Source organism: Vipera berus (genome assembly GCF_964194415.1).
Source record: "Vipera berus genome assembly, chromosome: 2".
NCBI lineage: Eukaryota > Metazoa > Chordata > Lepidosauria > Squamata > Viperidae > Vipera > Vipera berus.
Genome location: NC_138203.1, coordinates 220,689,513 through 220,702,314, shown reverse-complemented (window position 1 = coordinate 220,702,314; position 12,802 = coordinate 220,689,513). Strand labels below are relative to the sequence as shown.

Genomic DNA, 12,802 nt, shown 5'->3' with positions numbered 1-12,802 from the left:
CAGCAACCAGCCCGCCGGCCACATGGCGAGCTGGAGGCTTTCTGCCGATTTCAGCTCCTCCCCCTCCCCGCCCTTTCCTGGGACCCAACCACCGGCCTGCGGGTTTCTGACTAACCTCACTGGGCCTGGATAACTGCAGCGACGCGCGTCATCCGCCCCCGATTGGCGGGGCTTCGGGCGTCAGGACATGCCCTCCTTCGCTCTGATTGGCAGAAGATGGGAAAGCCCGCCCCGCTTTCCTGGAAAGTTCTTGGAAATCTATCAAAGGTATTTCCTTGAACTGAGAGAGCGACCGGAGGGAAGCGCTGAATTAAAATGAAAGCACGCGAGTTTTCAAATCATTCGGTGCAGGTCTCTTGATAACGCTTCTCTTTCCACTCGAGGGATGCGGGTGTTTTTGTTTTTTTTGATGCGGGATTATTTCTGACCTTAGGAGACCGCAAAGCCTGAAATGAAGGTACCTGGAACGGCCCCTTCTATTTATACGTTTCTTTCTTTTTTTGTGCCTGTCGGAATAGTGATGTGAATACAATACAATTCCAGGAATCCACCACTTCCTGGAATAGATTAAAAGGGCGCAAACAAAAGATTACTGAGTAGTGGTTTCCCCCCTTTCGGCTCCCCGCGATCCGCATTTCTTCAAGAGCCGGCGTCGAGGCAAAACGGCTGCCCGGTCCGCTCTCTTCTTCTCCCCGAACTTTTACGCGGGGAGAGGTTATTTATTCAGGCAGGTATTTATTATAATATTTTTTTATTCTAGTTTTTTATTCGAGGCGACTTTTCACGCCACCGAGAAGGAGGAGATTGTTTCTCAAGTAAACCTAATTTTTAATATATATATATATATTATTGGCATATTTGAAAACTCAGCCGGAGTTCACTGAAAAAAGAGCTGCGATCCCAGCCAGGCATTTTTTCCGCCTGACTTTGATGCGGGAAAGACAACTTATTTTGTGTGGGCGATTCTTCAGGGCATTTCAGAAACCTTGTTGGGACACTTCTGGATTTCTGGAAACTTGCGGACGGACTGTGGCAGCCTTCTGTTTAGGAACAAAGAAGAAGCGCGGCTTTCCCCCATTTCTCTGAAGATTTGAGGCTCTTTCCTGGGTCCTTGGAAGTGACATGATCCTCTGCGTTCAAGGGTAAGTTTCTTTACAAACAACAACTTTTTTAAAAAAATACAGGTGGGGTCCTCTAAAAGCTTGCTCTGAAGCCAGCCCAGCTTTCAGTGACAGTTTACTCCAGCTCTCTAGAATTTTACTATTACAACCACAAGAAAAGTATAGCAAATGGATTCTCCTACCCTGGTTTTTTCTTTTTTTCTTTGTAAAATTATGGGCTTCCACTCAAAATCCGTGGCCCCGTTGACGGTCATTTCTAACCTATCGGAAGTCTTCACATTTTCTGTACTTTTTCATTTAAAGCAAAGCTCAGTAGGGATTAATTATGTACTCCACCAAGTTTAGAGGTCTCTGAAAGTGAGCCTTTGTTATATAGTTATAAAGAAATACGTCTTCTAAAGTGAAATGTCTTTAAATCCAACTAAAATGAAAAAAAAGGTGGGGCAACCATCAAGAAACGGAGAAGTCCAGATCTGATCTGGGTTAGAGCACTTCGCTTTGAATAGCAGAGAATGCCTGATTTGAAATGCCAACTCATTATGTTGAGGACAATTAACCAGTGGAACAGCTGGCCTTCCTTCAGAAGTTGTAGGTGCTCCATCTGTGGGGGGTTTTCTGAGAAAAGACTGGACAGCCACCTAAAATGGTCCAAGGTCTCCTGCTTGAGCAGAGGGTTGGACTAGAAGACCTCCAAGATCCCTTCCAGCTCTGTTTTGATTGATTATGTTATTAGTTGCGATAGAATAAACCTACACAGATTATGACAGTGGATAATAAGTGTGTGTGCATATTTGTGTGAGAGGTCAAACATACGAGGCTAAGCAAGGGCAGTTTCAGTGTGACTATTCAGAAGTCAAGGCCATTGAACCAACTTGTAAATAAGCGTGTACAGAAATGCTGCCTTTAGGGTAATACACATTGGACAGTTGGGGTGCCTTCAGTTTAATCTTCAAGTTCTTCTCTTACTATTATACATGTTTCTAGTAACAAATGTTGTGTATTTATATGTTTACCCAACCTAACATTTATTGTTTCTTGGGTCATTTATAATGCAAAATGATTACATTGTTTCTTTGAATCTTATATGGGCAGGCCAACAAATTACTAAGCATGGTGGGGTCTACTGGGGTGGGTGCAGGAGGGTGGGGGGTCATCAGATCCCGGCTGGGGGAAGGCAAGGGGGTCTGGCTAAGGGGGGTGGGAAGGCCAGAATGCCTCTGCGGAGGAAAGTTCCCCCCCCCCGCTGGCCAAGCCCCTCATCCACACTGTGGTCACGTAAGATTGCATAGAAGGGACACCGGGCAGGGGGCTGGGGCAGCAGCTGGCAGTTGGGAGTCAGAGCCGCCATCTCCCTTACGCAGTGCAGCCCCATCGGTGTGGGCGGAGACAGCCCCGGTATGGCTGGAAAGGAGCCCTCACCTGGTGCGGGCCCTGTCTACACGGTGGCTCTGACGGGGGCGGTGGCTGCTCTTCCTCATGCTGCTTCGAGCCCCTTGACCAGCCAACCATACAGGGAAGCAGGAGGCAGGGGTGGTGATCCCTGCATCGCCAAGCCCGGCCGGCAGCAGATCTGGAAGCGAAGTGGAGCCCCATCAACACGGGCAGAGACGGCCCCGGGACGGCCAGAAGGAAGCCCTTGCCCGGCTGGTGCCCATCCACTCGACAGCTCTGATGGGGGCGGCTTCTGCTGCTGCTCCGACCAGTCAACCATGCAGGGAAGCAGAAAGGGCAGCTGGTGCGCGAAATCCGCTGCCTCGTCGGGCTGCCAGTGAGCATCTGAGGTGGCTCCACTCCGCCCACGCCGATGGGGCTGCCATGATGCAGGACAGTCAGCAGGCTGTGGCTGCTGACGGACACCGTCGGCCCCCATGTGCACTTGCTGGCCTCTGTGTGTGAGGGCAGATAGTGTCAGGCAGCAGCTGCTCCAGCCCCTGCCTTGCCTTGTCTTGCCCTGCGGCAATTGGCACACCCACCCTGCTTCGCCTTGCCTCACCCCTCAGGACGAGCCTCTGGCCCACCCACCAAAGACCCCCTGGATCTCCCCCAACCGTGCCCAGTCCCCACAATCGTCCCTCCCCACGAGCATCATCAAGGTGGCCACACCCACCATGCCCACCCTGCACCCAGCAATAAATAAATGGGTTTTGGGTTGCGGTTTGGACACTTGGTCTGTAAAAGATTCGCCATCACTGTCCTATAGGCATTAAGGCGTTGGCCATTTAAAGCTGTTCTAAATAAGTATTAGTATTTTTTATTTCTTAAAAGTTACAAAAATTGGAGTATTAGACATAGTACAATCATATTTGTTTTTTATGTTTAGAATCCATGTTATGCTTTTTATATTATATCTGCTTCTGAATTAATGCTGGATTAAAGTTATAGATTTATGCACACTATCCTGGAAACACTGTGCTGAATTACATCAGGCTTACTTAGGCATGTATTATAAAGTTGCATTTTAATTGTGGTAGTAGTTAGGTTAGTAGAAGGAGATATCTGATTTATCTATCACTTTGGATGCATTGTCCTCACTAGAGCAGGGTTTCTCAACTTTGGCCATTTAAGATGTGTAGATTTCAATTCCCAGAATTCCCCAAACAACATGGCTGAATGTGGAATTCTGGGAATTGAACTCCAGACATCTTAAAAGTTTTCGAGATTGAGAAACACTGTTCTAGAGTAACATACAGTACAGAAGCCCAGTATCTTATCACAATGAAAATGAGAATGGCCTAGTAACCTCCAGTAAACTCCCTGGCTGCACAGGGATTTGAACCTGAAGGTTTTTAAGGCCAACTTTCCCAACTGCAGCAGACTCCTTTTTTCACCCTGATGTACACACTTTTCTGGTTCTGTCAATCTTCAACTTGACAATTCTGTTTGTTATTCAGTAGTTTGTCCTGAAGCTGTTTTGGCTGCTGTGGAGTCTTCCCCTGGAAGGTTGTCTTATTCTGGATGCATAATTCAGTATTGATGGCCACTTTGTCATATAGCAGTACTCACTCTATGATGTTTCGTAACTTACAACTCGGCAGTCTCTTGCAGCATATACAACAAGACCCTAAAAACAAAGAAAACAAACAAAAAAACATCTCCTTTAAGCCTCTCACCCAAAAAATAATTAAAATGAACTTGTAACTAGTTTGGTTTTAGGAGTAATACAGCTTTTAACTCCCTTATTTGAGAGTTACATGAGCAAACAAGAGGCTTTTAGCTCTCACTAGTTACCCAGAAGAGTTCTTGCTCATAGAATCCCCAGCCAAGTATTTATTCACTTAAGAAAATAAGATGGTTTACAATGGCGTGTGCCTTCTTTTGGCAAGGAAGCCCTAAGTTTGCCAGTGCCAACCACACTACTTGTATCATTAATTGTGAGAGTGAGACAGTATAATTACTTCATTTTCCATTTGTTCATGACTATGAACATTCATTTACAGGGCGGCAATAATGATGGAAAGAACAGTGACTTTAAATGGTGTACATGTTGAGGCCATGTTGGGGGAGGCAAATTTTATTTATTTATTTATTTATTTTATTTGTATTTGTATTATTCTCCCGAAGGACTCAGGGCGGTATACAAATAAAATTAATAAATAATAAATAAATAAAATTTGCCTCCCTCAACATGTACACCATTTAAAGTCCTACTGTATATTTGCACTGGAAAACAACTGATTAGAGCAGATTCAGGATTCTTCTGCTCCTGAAATATTAGATGTTATGAAAATGGAGGAAGATTTCATTGACAGATGTGTCTTTGTAACTTGTATAGCTTTAAATATTTATATAGACATATAGAGTGCCAGCAATAAATGGAGATATAATGCGTAAAAAAAGTCAAGAAGTCCGAAATAGACTCAAGTCTTGTAGAGAATTAATAAGATAAAAAGGTTAAATTTTATCTCAGTTACAAATGGGGAAAAAAGGGGTAAGGTTTAAAGCCTCAGGTGAAAACATGATGGCTGCAAAACAACAGCACCAACATAATGTCAAAAACCCCAAATTCCCAAAGATCCCAGGAGTAGCAGCAGTGATCTTCATGAGTTATCCTTAGAAGGACTATTTGAAGATTAGTGATGGTCTTTCTGAAGAAATAGTCTGGAAACCTTTCATCCTACTGTATATTTGCAAAACAAACAAACAAAACCTCTAAAAAGCCACCCTCCCAGTGTTATGTCTTGTTTTCTCACATTTTATCACACCCACTTTAGATAGATAGATAGATAGACAGACAGACAGACAGACAGACAGACAGACAGACAGACAGACAGATAGATAAAAACCTAATTGCTGAAGTAAATGTAGATACTTTTCCTAAAATCAGCAACAGACTCGGCAGAAATTATTTCATTTAAACCAATTAGGATGCTGAATAAAGATACTATTCCTTACATGCAAAGGAATCTATATCAGATTTGTGGAAAAAAGTTGAATTTCAATGTAGCATCTAAATTATTCCAGATTTTATCTAGAGGTTGATTTTTAATCATATTTGTCATTGAATCTCCTTTCTTGCTAGACACCAGGAAGTGTTTTATAGAAGTGATTTTTGAATTCTCATATATATTTCCATTTTAGGGAGATGCAGAATGCTTATTGGTCAGGAAGTGGTAAAATTTACTTTCTTAATAAGAGAGTTTTCAGTTCCTAATGGATGTTTTTACTTTATGTCTGCTTTTAGTTGACTAATAGTTGAACTTGAGTATTAAACTGGAATAATTGCAAAGAAAGAGAAGGCTGAATACAGGGAAGGAAAAGAAAGATAGGAGATAATCCCTGCTTTCATTAGTAACACATTCATATTGCACACAATCAGTACTGGGTTATTGTTTTAACTATTCAAAAGAGAAACTATGTAAGCAAAGCAGAAAGGTATAGTACTGTTACTTGTGGGCCTGTTATTTGTGTAGTAAGTAAGTAAACTGGGTGTGTGTGTGAATGATCAAATTTCTATTAATGAAATATTTCCAGTCTTGTGAGCAGTTGGAAATGTTAATGCATTTATCGGATAGGAGAGAAAGCACCAGTAGCAAAATACAACTGTGTGAAAATCTTTTGAAACTCATAAGTTTCCAAGAATATCCTGTTACAGCTTAGACAAAATTACAGATTGGCACAGTGTAAACAAAATGCTTCTTTAATACACTAAAGCAATTCCACACAATTTGGAATGCTTAAGTGGCTCCTTAAAAGTCACCATGTGGCAGTGTATTTCTCTGAAATCATATTGTCAAGCATTCAGCTGCAAACAGAGTCAAATGCTACTGTCTAATAGTTGCTTCCTAGCAACTCTATAAGGTTGGATGTTACTACTGAAGATTGACAGTGGTCATCTGGATTGGGGGATACAGGAGACCAACTGGTCATGTATTTGGAGCCACCACAGGGCTATCAGGGTACAAAGGAGGCCTATATAAATGGCCTATAAATGGCCATTTCAGATCATCCCATGAGAGAGACTTTCAACATTCATATTTCATCTGCTGTTCATTTATACTTGATTAAATAGTCACATTTATTTTAATATTAAAATTAATATTTTAATTTTTGGAGGGAATCTTTCCAAACACCAGCATGACTATCATAATGTTATATTTCCTTACCAAATTAAATTTGGGGAATTATCTTAAAGTTGCAAAGAAGCTAGCGACATCATTAAAGGTCCAGTGGAAAGTTACATTGAGCTAAGTGGGACATCCTTTGGAGGAAATATGCATAACCTTACACAGAGGGAGACCAGAATAATATAAAACATAGGATGATAATTTAGCATAGAGATATTCTTTTACTTCATGCCTGGCTCACACATGTTCCTATATTTGTTATTGTGAAAAATTAATTTACCAATTTTCTGATTCAGGTAAGACGATCTTTTAAAGATTGGTAACCTTAAAATATAGGAAACAAAGAGTTTTTTTAAAAAAAAATCCCTGGAAAGGTGGAATGTTTTCCAAGAATCTGTGTTATGTTTTTTTTTAATCTGTTTGTGGTACTTGCAAAGCGTGAAGATGAATTTTTAAATTTTATCTAAATTGAAAAAGACGTCTTGTTTTAAAACAAAAGGACTGATAAGTGAAGAACTTATGTAAGGATTAAAACAGCAAAGAATCCTGACCCCAGTTATCTTCTTTGCTTTGGTGACTGCCATTAATACAATTGCCTTATTTGTGGAAATGAACTGTACAGACCAGGGTATGTGTTCTCAAAAGTAGTGATGTTGTGTTCAGCGTCGCATTCATTTCAGCCAGAAAAGGAGTAATCCAAAATGCTCTTCTTTTCAGATCCTATCCTTTGGTATCAGAGGAGAAACTCCGGAGGCTGTCAGTTGAAGGCCTTGCAGTGAATGTGTCAGAACAGATCATGCAGCCTCTATCCGTCACATCTTTCCAAGAGCAATCCGCCCCTCCCTTGGTACTGCCCAGGCTCGAAAGCAACTCACCTCAAACACGAGACCCAGAGGAGGATCTGCTATGCATTGCCAGAACATTTTCATTTCTGCGAGAATCTGGTAAGGATCCAATCGGTACTTTTGATACTTGGAATAAGAACCTATTGTATGATGTTAAAAGTGCCCAGTTCCTTGCTGCTGAGGAAAGCATCTATATCTCCTTTAGGGCAGCCTGGATTTTAAAGAGCAGAATTCCAAAAAGGCAAAATGACTCCCCAGTATGGTTAGCGGCAATTGTCTGGGGCTGCAATTCCATAGCTCTTTGTCCACAGACAAGCCCCACTCAACTCAGGGACACTTCCATTGCTCCTTGAATATATCATCCCAAAGCTGACTTCATAAATGCCTTTTCAAAAATCTGTGATACTTCCCCTTATGATAGTGTCTAAATAGTACTATTTCGGGAGGGAGTGCACAATAAATGCCACTATTTGTTCACAAATATATATGCCAATAAAATAGAAAATGAACCAATAAATGTTTCTTTTCCTGGTTTTTTTTTAAAATGAGTAGTTTGTCCTTCTTATCCATGTCTTTTCTGGGATTCTCTTCCAGGCTGGTATTGGGGTTCTATTACAGCCAATGAAGCTAAGCAGCAGCTCCAGAAGATGCCAGAGGGGACTTTTCTGGTACGGGACAGTGCTCATCCCAGCTACCTGTTCACACTATCTGTAAAGACCAACAGAGGTCCTACCAATGTACGCATTGAATACGCCGATAGCAAGTTCCAGTTAGATTCCAATTGCCTCTCCAAACCTCGGGTTTTGGCCTTCCCAGATGTGGTTAGCCTCATCCAGCATTACGTTCTTTCTTGTACTGTAGAGAGCAAGAGCGATGCTCCCTACCCGCCTCCCATGCCTTTGCCTCCCCCACAAAAGGAGATGATAGCATCGGCAGTACATCTGAAGCTCATCCGGCCGCTCAGCCGCAAGGACGTTGCCCTTAGCCTGCAGCACCTCTGCCGACTACAGATCAATCGATGCACTGGAAAGATAGACCAATTGCCTCTACCAAAGAGAATGAAGGACTATTTGAAGCAGTACCCTTTTCAACTTTAAAGGCAGCCAGTCTGATTGGGACAAGTAACCGAAATAACGCTGGAAAACATCCCATTCTGGCAACAGATTGACTTTGATCCATTGATGAGGTTATGTTCTTAAAAGGGCACAGTATATTAAATTGCCAAAGGAAGAGACTTTTTCCCATCACCCTCTCCCTTATTTTTCTCAGTTACCTAATTTCATTCTTATGCCATGGAGGAGGCAGTATGCACAAGGTACACAAATCCAAGGCTAAAAGCTCAAGGCGATTCTCTTCTTTCTCTGCAGAAAGGAACTACTCTTGGCATGTGCAGACTACTTGAATTGGGCAGTCACAACTGGTGCAAGGAATGTTCAGGCCTCAGAACTGTATTATTTATTCCCATGGTACTCTCTTTTTTGCTATTTCTGAGTACATATAGATTGAATATTCTTTAATTTTGCAAGCAAATTTTTTAAGGATGGGCTCAAACCATAACTATGTGAGACAGTCTTGCAGTAGTTCATTATGGACTTGAATGAAGTCTTCTGGCCATTGGCTACTCTATAATCTGTCTTGATATCTTCATACTCAAATATAAGATAAATATATTGGAAGTGTATAAAAATTTGATTCCAGTTACAGTCAACATCCAGACTTCAGGGTTCCCATTAGGTTGATAAAGAAAAAACTTGCTTATTCAAGTTAATTGAGCTTGGATTAGTAAGCCCGCTTTTCTCCCTTTTTGAAGAGGCTATTCCTAATTTGAATCAATTAAATCCAAATGATGTTTTGTTAAAATTATACAGTGAAGATGCCTATATATCTGTCCTATGAAGCATACATAGTATTGTCCTTGGAGAAATGGTCACATCCTGAACTTTGTATAAAGTTCATTTCTGTAGCATTTTGTTTATATCTTTTGGGAGGGAAAATTCAGGAAATAGGCCATTTTTCTCCTATTACCATATTGGTGTCAACTTGTTAATTGAAATATTAACTCACATTATTGCTGTATTAGCACAAAGGAGCTTCAGGGAGAACACAATACTGATAGATTATTTACCACCATTTTTGTGAGTACTCGCCCACTTTCATTCTGATGCTTGTCCATGGACAGAGAAGATAGCAGGAATTAAGTGTCACTCCAGCTTCCATCTTTTCCAGTTGCTCTGATGCACCTTATATTTGTTAGATAGGAAGCTAAGACACTACATTGTTGGTTGTATAAGGGTAAGAAAGATTTATTGGCATTAATTCTGCCTTCCATTCCTTCCTCTGTCTTACAATAACAGTAGCTGAGGATGGAAAATTTGTGTTGTCAAAAAACTGTCCTTCATTCTATGTCAAATCCTCAGGAGAGCTATACATATTTTCATGGTTTTATAGTTCAACAGTGAATACCTCTGCTACATGTGTGAGCTCCAGGAAGGGATAAAAGTCTAGGGCAGTCTTTTCTAGCCTGGCACTCTTCAAAATTCTGGTTGGTATATTCTCAGCATATCTGAAACTGCCCTAGATACAACTTGAAACAAAAGGAGCAATATACTCCTTCAACAATCCAACGTGGCTTGGTATATTTAGTCAGCGTCCATTTCTTCTCATGTTTTTTTTCAGAATTTGTTGTATGTCTGGTTTTATTTTAGATACTTTAATAACTGACAGAATGTGTGTGTGTGTGTGTGTGTGTGTGATTTGTTGATCACGATGCTCTCCATTTCTGGAACAAGGGCAAATGAATGGGAGAATATCTATTAAAAACAAAAAATACAATAAATGATATTTTTAAATACTAAAAATGTTTAAAGCATTCTTTTCTTCCAGTTGCATGCACAATTAACTTTTAGCCATTACTTGAAGTATAGAAGTGAGTATATCAAATGCATGTATGCTAATCTTGCCATTTTAAATGTTGGCATTGATTTTTTTAAATAGAGTTAAACATTAGCATAAAATTGCCACCCTATTGCAGCAATTAGGATTGTCCCTCATCTCAGCCTTACAATCACAGTGTTTGGGGTGCTTTTTCCTGTTACTTGAGAGAAAAAATTGAAAGCTGCTGCAGTGATCCCCAGAGTGGAGAGTTAGATCAGTGATCCCTCTGCACACATGGACTACCTGCTGTTTCTGTGCATGAAGTAGATAAACCAGATATGAAAAATGCCAAGTCATGCTAGCAGCAGAATGGCAACCTGGTGCATTTCACAGTCTGGACTCAACTTCCTTCAATCCCACACTATCAAATAGTGTGGCTGTGTTGTTGGAAATTGAAATCCAAAAACAATGAGGCTAACTTAGTAATACTAGCTTTTATGATGATGGTCCAATTTCCACAACTGGTCAATTTTTGTGGGGGTGGAGTGGGGTTGGAGGGATTAAGCATGCTGCAAGAATACCGAAATAACTGGTTAACCGATCAAGTCAACCAACTTAATAAAACTACAATTGATTAAGTCAAGAACAAGGTTACACTACACAGCACTACATTGTGCTATGGGGACACTTAAAGTCAGTCATCTTAGACCTGGACAGAGAAATTGCTGAAAAAGTCCCATACACATCTAAAAAGCAATGCTGAACCAATGTTCAAAACCCCCTAATACCTACAATCTGCAAGCCATTCTACTACAGATACGATTCTTGCAGATACACTTCCAACAAAGCAAAAATGGAGTGGGAAATGAAAGAGATACAAAGAGATTCAGACTTGCATATGCTCCCAAATGTCAACAAACAGCCATCAAACAGAGCTGTTGTGCTGGCAAAATTTAAGTAAGGAAGTTATGTAATAAACCAAGGCTAAGCTGCAAGCTACCAACCTAGTCTGGGAACATTCCTCCATCCCATGATGATCACAGAAACTGCACATATGGACATGAATTAGGTAAGACCAGGATACCACGAACTAGCCAAGTGTAGCAGAGCCCAAAGCATTCCTCACCTGCCCACCCACCCCCTTCTAAACACCCACTGGCAAAAAGTCTTGTTAAAGTGGAGCTGGATGGGAAAAGTGGGTGTCCTCTCCCAGGATGACTAGAAACTTTGGACAACTAAAGCAGGAAAAAGGTGGGAAAGTTGAGCCACCAGCTTCGGAGGCCCACTCAGCAAGAACTGCAAGGAAGCCTTCTCTTCATCCTTTGTCATAAAGAAGTTACTTAGAAGAAGGCTGAATTTCCAAAGCAGGTAGAAGCAAAACAAAGTGGTTGCTTGATTGTTAGAAGTGAGGGACATAGATGCAACTCAGGAGGCGCCTTTGGAGAAATGGTGGTCAAAATGGCATCATATCAAACATTCTTTGCCCAGCCCCTTTAAATAAGTACAAGGCTAAGTTGATTTAAGTACATAGTTGTTTTGGATACTGATGTCCCTGTTTGTATTGTAAAAGTTTCAGTATGTTTGGGGAAAAATTCTAGCAATGTACCTACTTAATAAAAGATTATATAGAAATGGCAGAAGCAGAGCCTAAACAGTGCTTAGGTTCCACTTTCTGCTCTCTTCCTCCTGTTGAAGACACAGAGCATTCATAACCAGTGGCGTAGCGTGGGGGGTGCAGGGGGGGCGGGCCGCACCAGGCGCAACATCTGGGGGGGGCGCGCTCGCACTGAGCTGCTCAGGGAGCCCCAAGGGCTGCACAGAGTCGGCTTGGCTCCGCTCTCGAGCTGCTCTTTCTTGCAAAGCGAAACAAGTCCGGCAGGTGAGATGGGCGGCCACATAAACTGAATAAAATAAATAGAAGCGCCCAACTCTCCGCCCAGGCTCAGGCCAACCGCAAGCACCCCGCAGGCGCCCCGGCAGGCTTGGCCGAGTGAAGACGGACCCGCCGGCCGGCTGGCCTAGCTTCGTGCGCATGCGTGGCTTTATTTAGCGGGGCTCACGTGCGAGCTTGAATGCAGCGGCTCTTGCAGGTCGGAGCCCCGCCCAGCCGCCCTCGAGAGGGACCCGGAAGCATCCCGCATGCGCGCGACTCTTCTTGGAAAGTCTACACCGCTGCGGGGCGCGTCTTTTCGGCGGTGCCATGACGTCACCGGGTTAGGGGGCGCAAATTGCCCCGGGTGCTGACAACCCACGCTACGCCACTGTTCATAACACTAAAAGCGTTGGGGGTTCAAGAAAAGAAACTAATATTTAACCAGTGCTATGGAAGATGGGGAAATGCTTAGGAAGTTAGATATCCTTTCAGAGATGGGATTTCTTACTTGGATGCATTTAAGAG

The 12,802-nt window shown here is 42.1% G+C and overlaps 1 protein-coding gene across 1 annotated transcript; it reads left to right on the top strand.

Annotated features, from left to right (window-relative positions):
* The first annotated feature begins 217 nt into the window (after positions 1 to 217).
* CISH (cytokine inducible SH2 containing protein) lies at positions 218 to 10,331 on the top strand. Its single transcript, XM_081316815.1, has 3 exons — positions 218 to 1,142; positions 7,403 to 7,629; positions 8,125 to 10,331. Exons 1-3 carry the CDS (start codon positions 1,123 to 1,125, stop codon positions 8,625 to 8,627), a joined length of 750 nt encoding a protein of 249 aa, XP_081172941.1. The 5' UTR covers positions 218 to 1,122; the 3' UTR covers positions 8,628 to 10,331.
* The last annotated feature ends 2,471 nt before the right edge of the window (positions 10,332 to 12,802 follow it).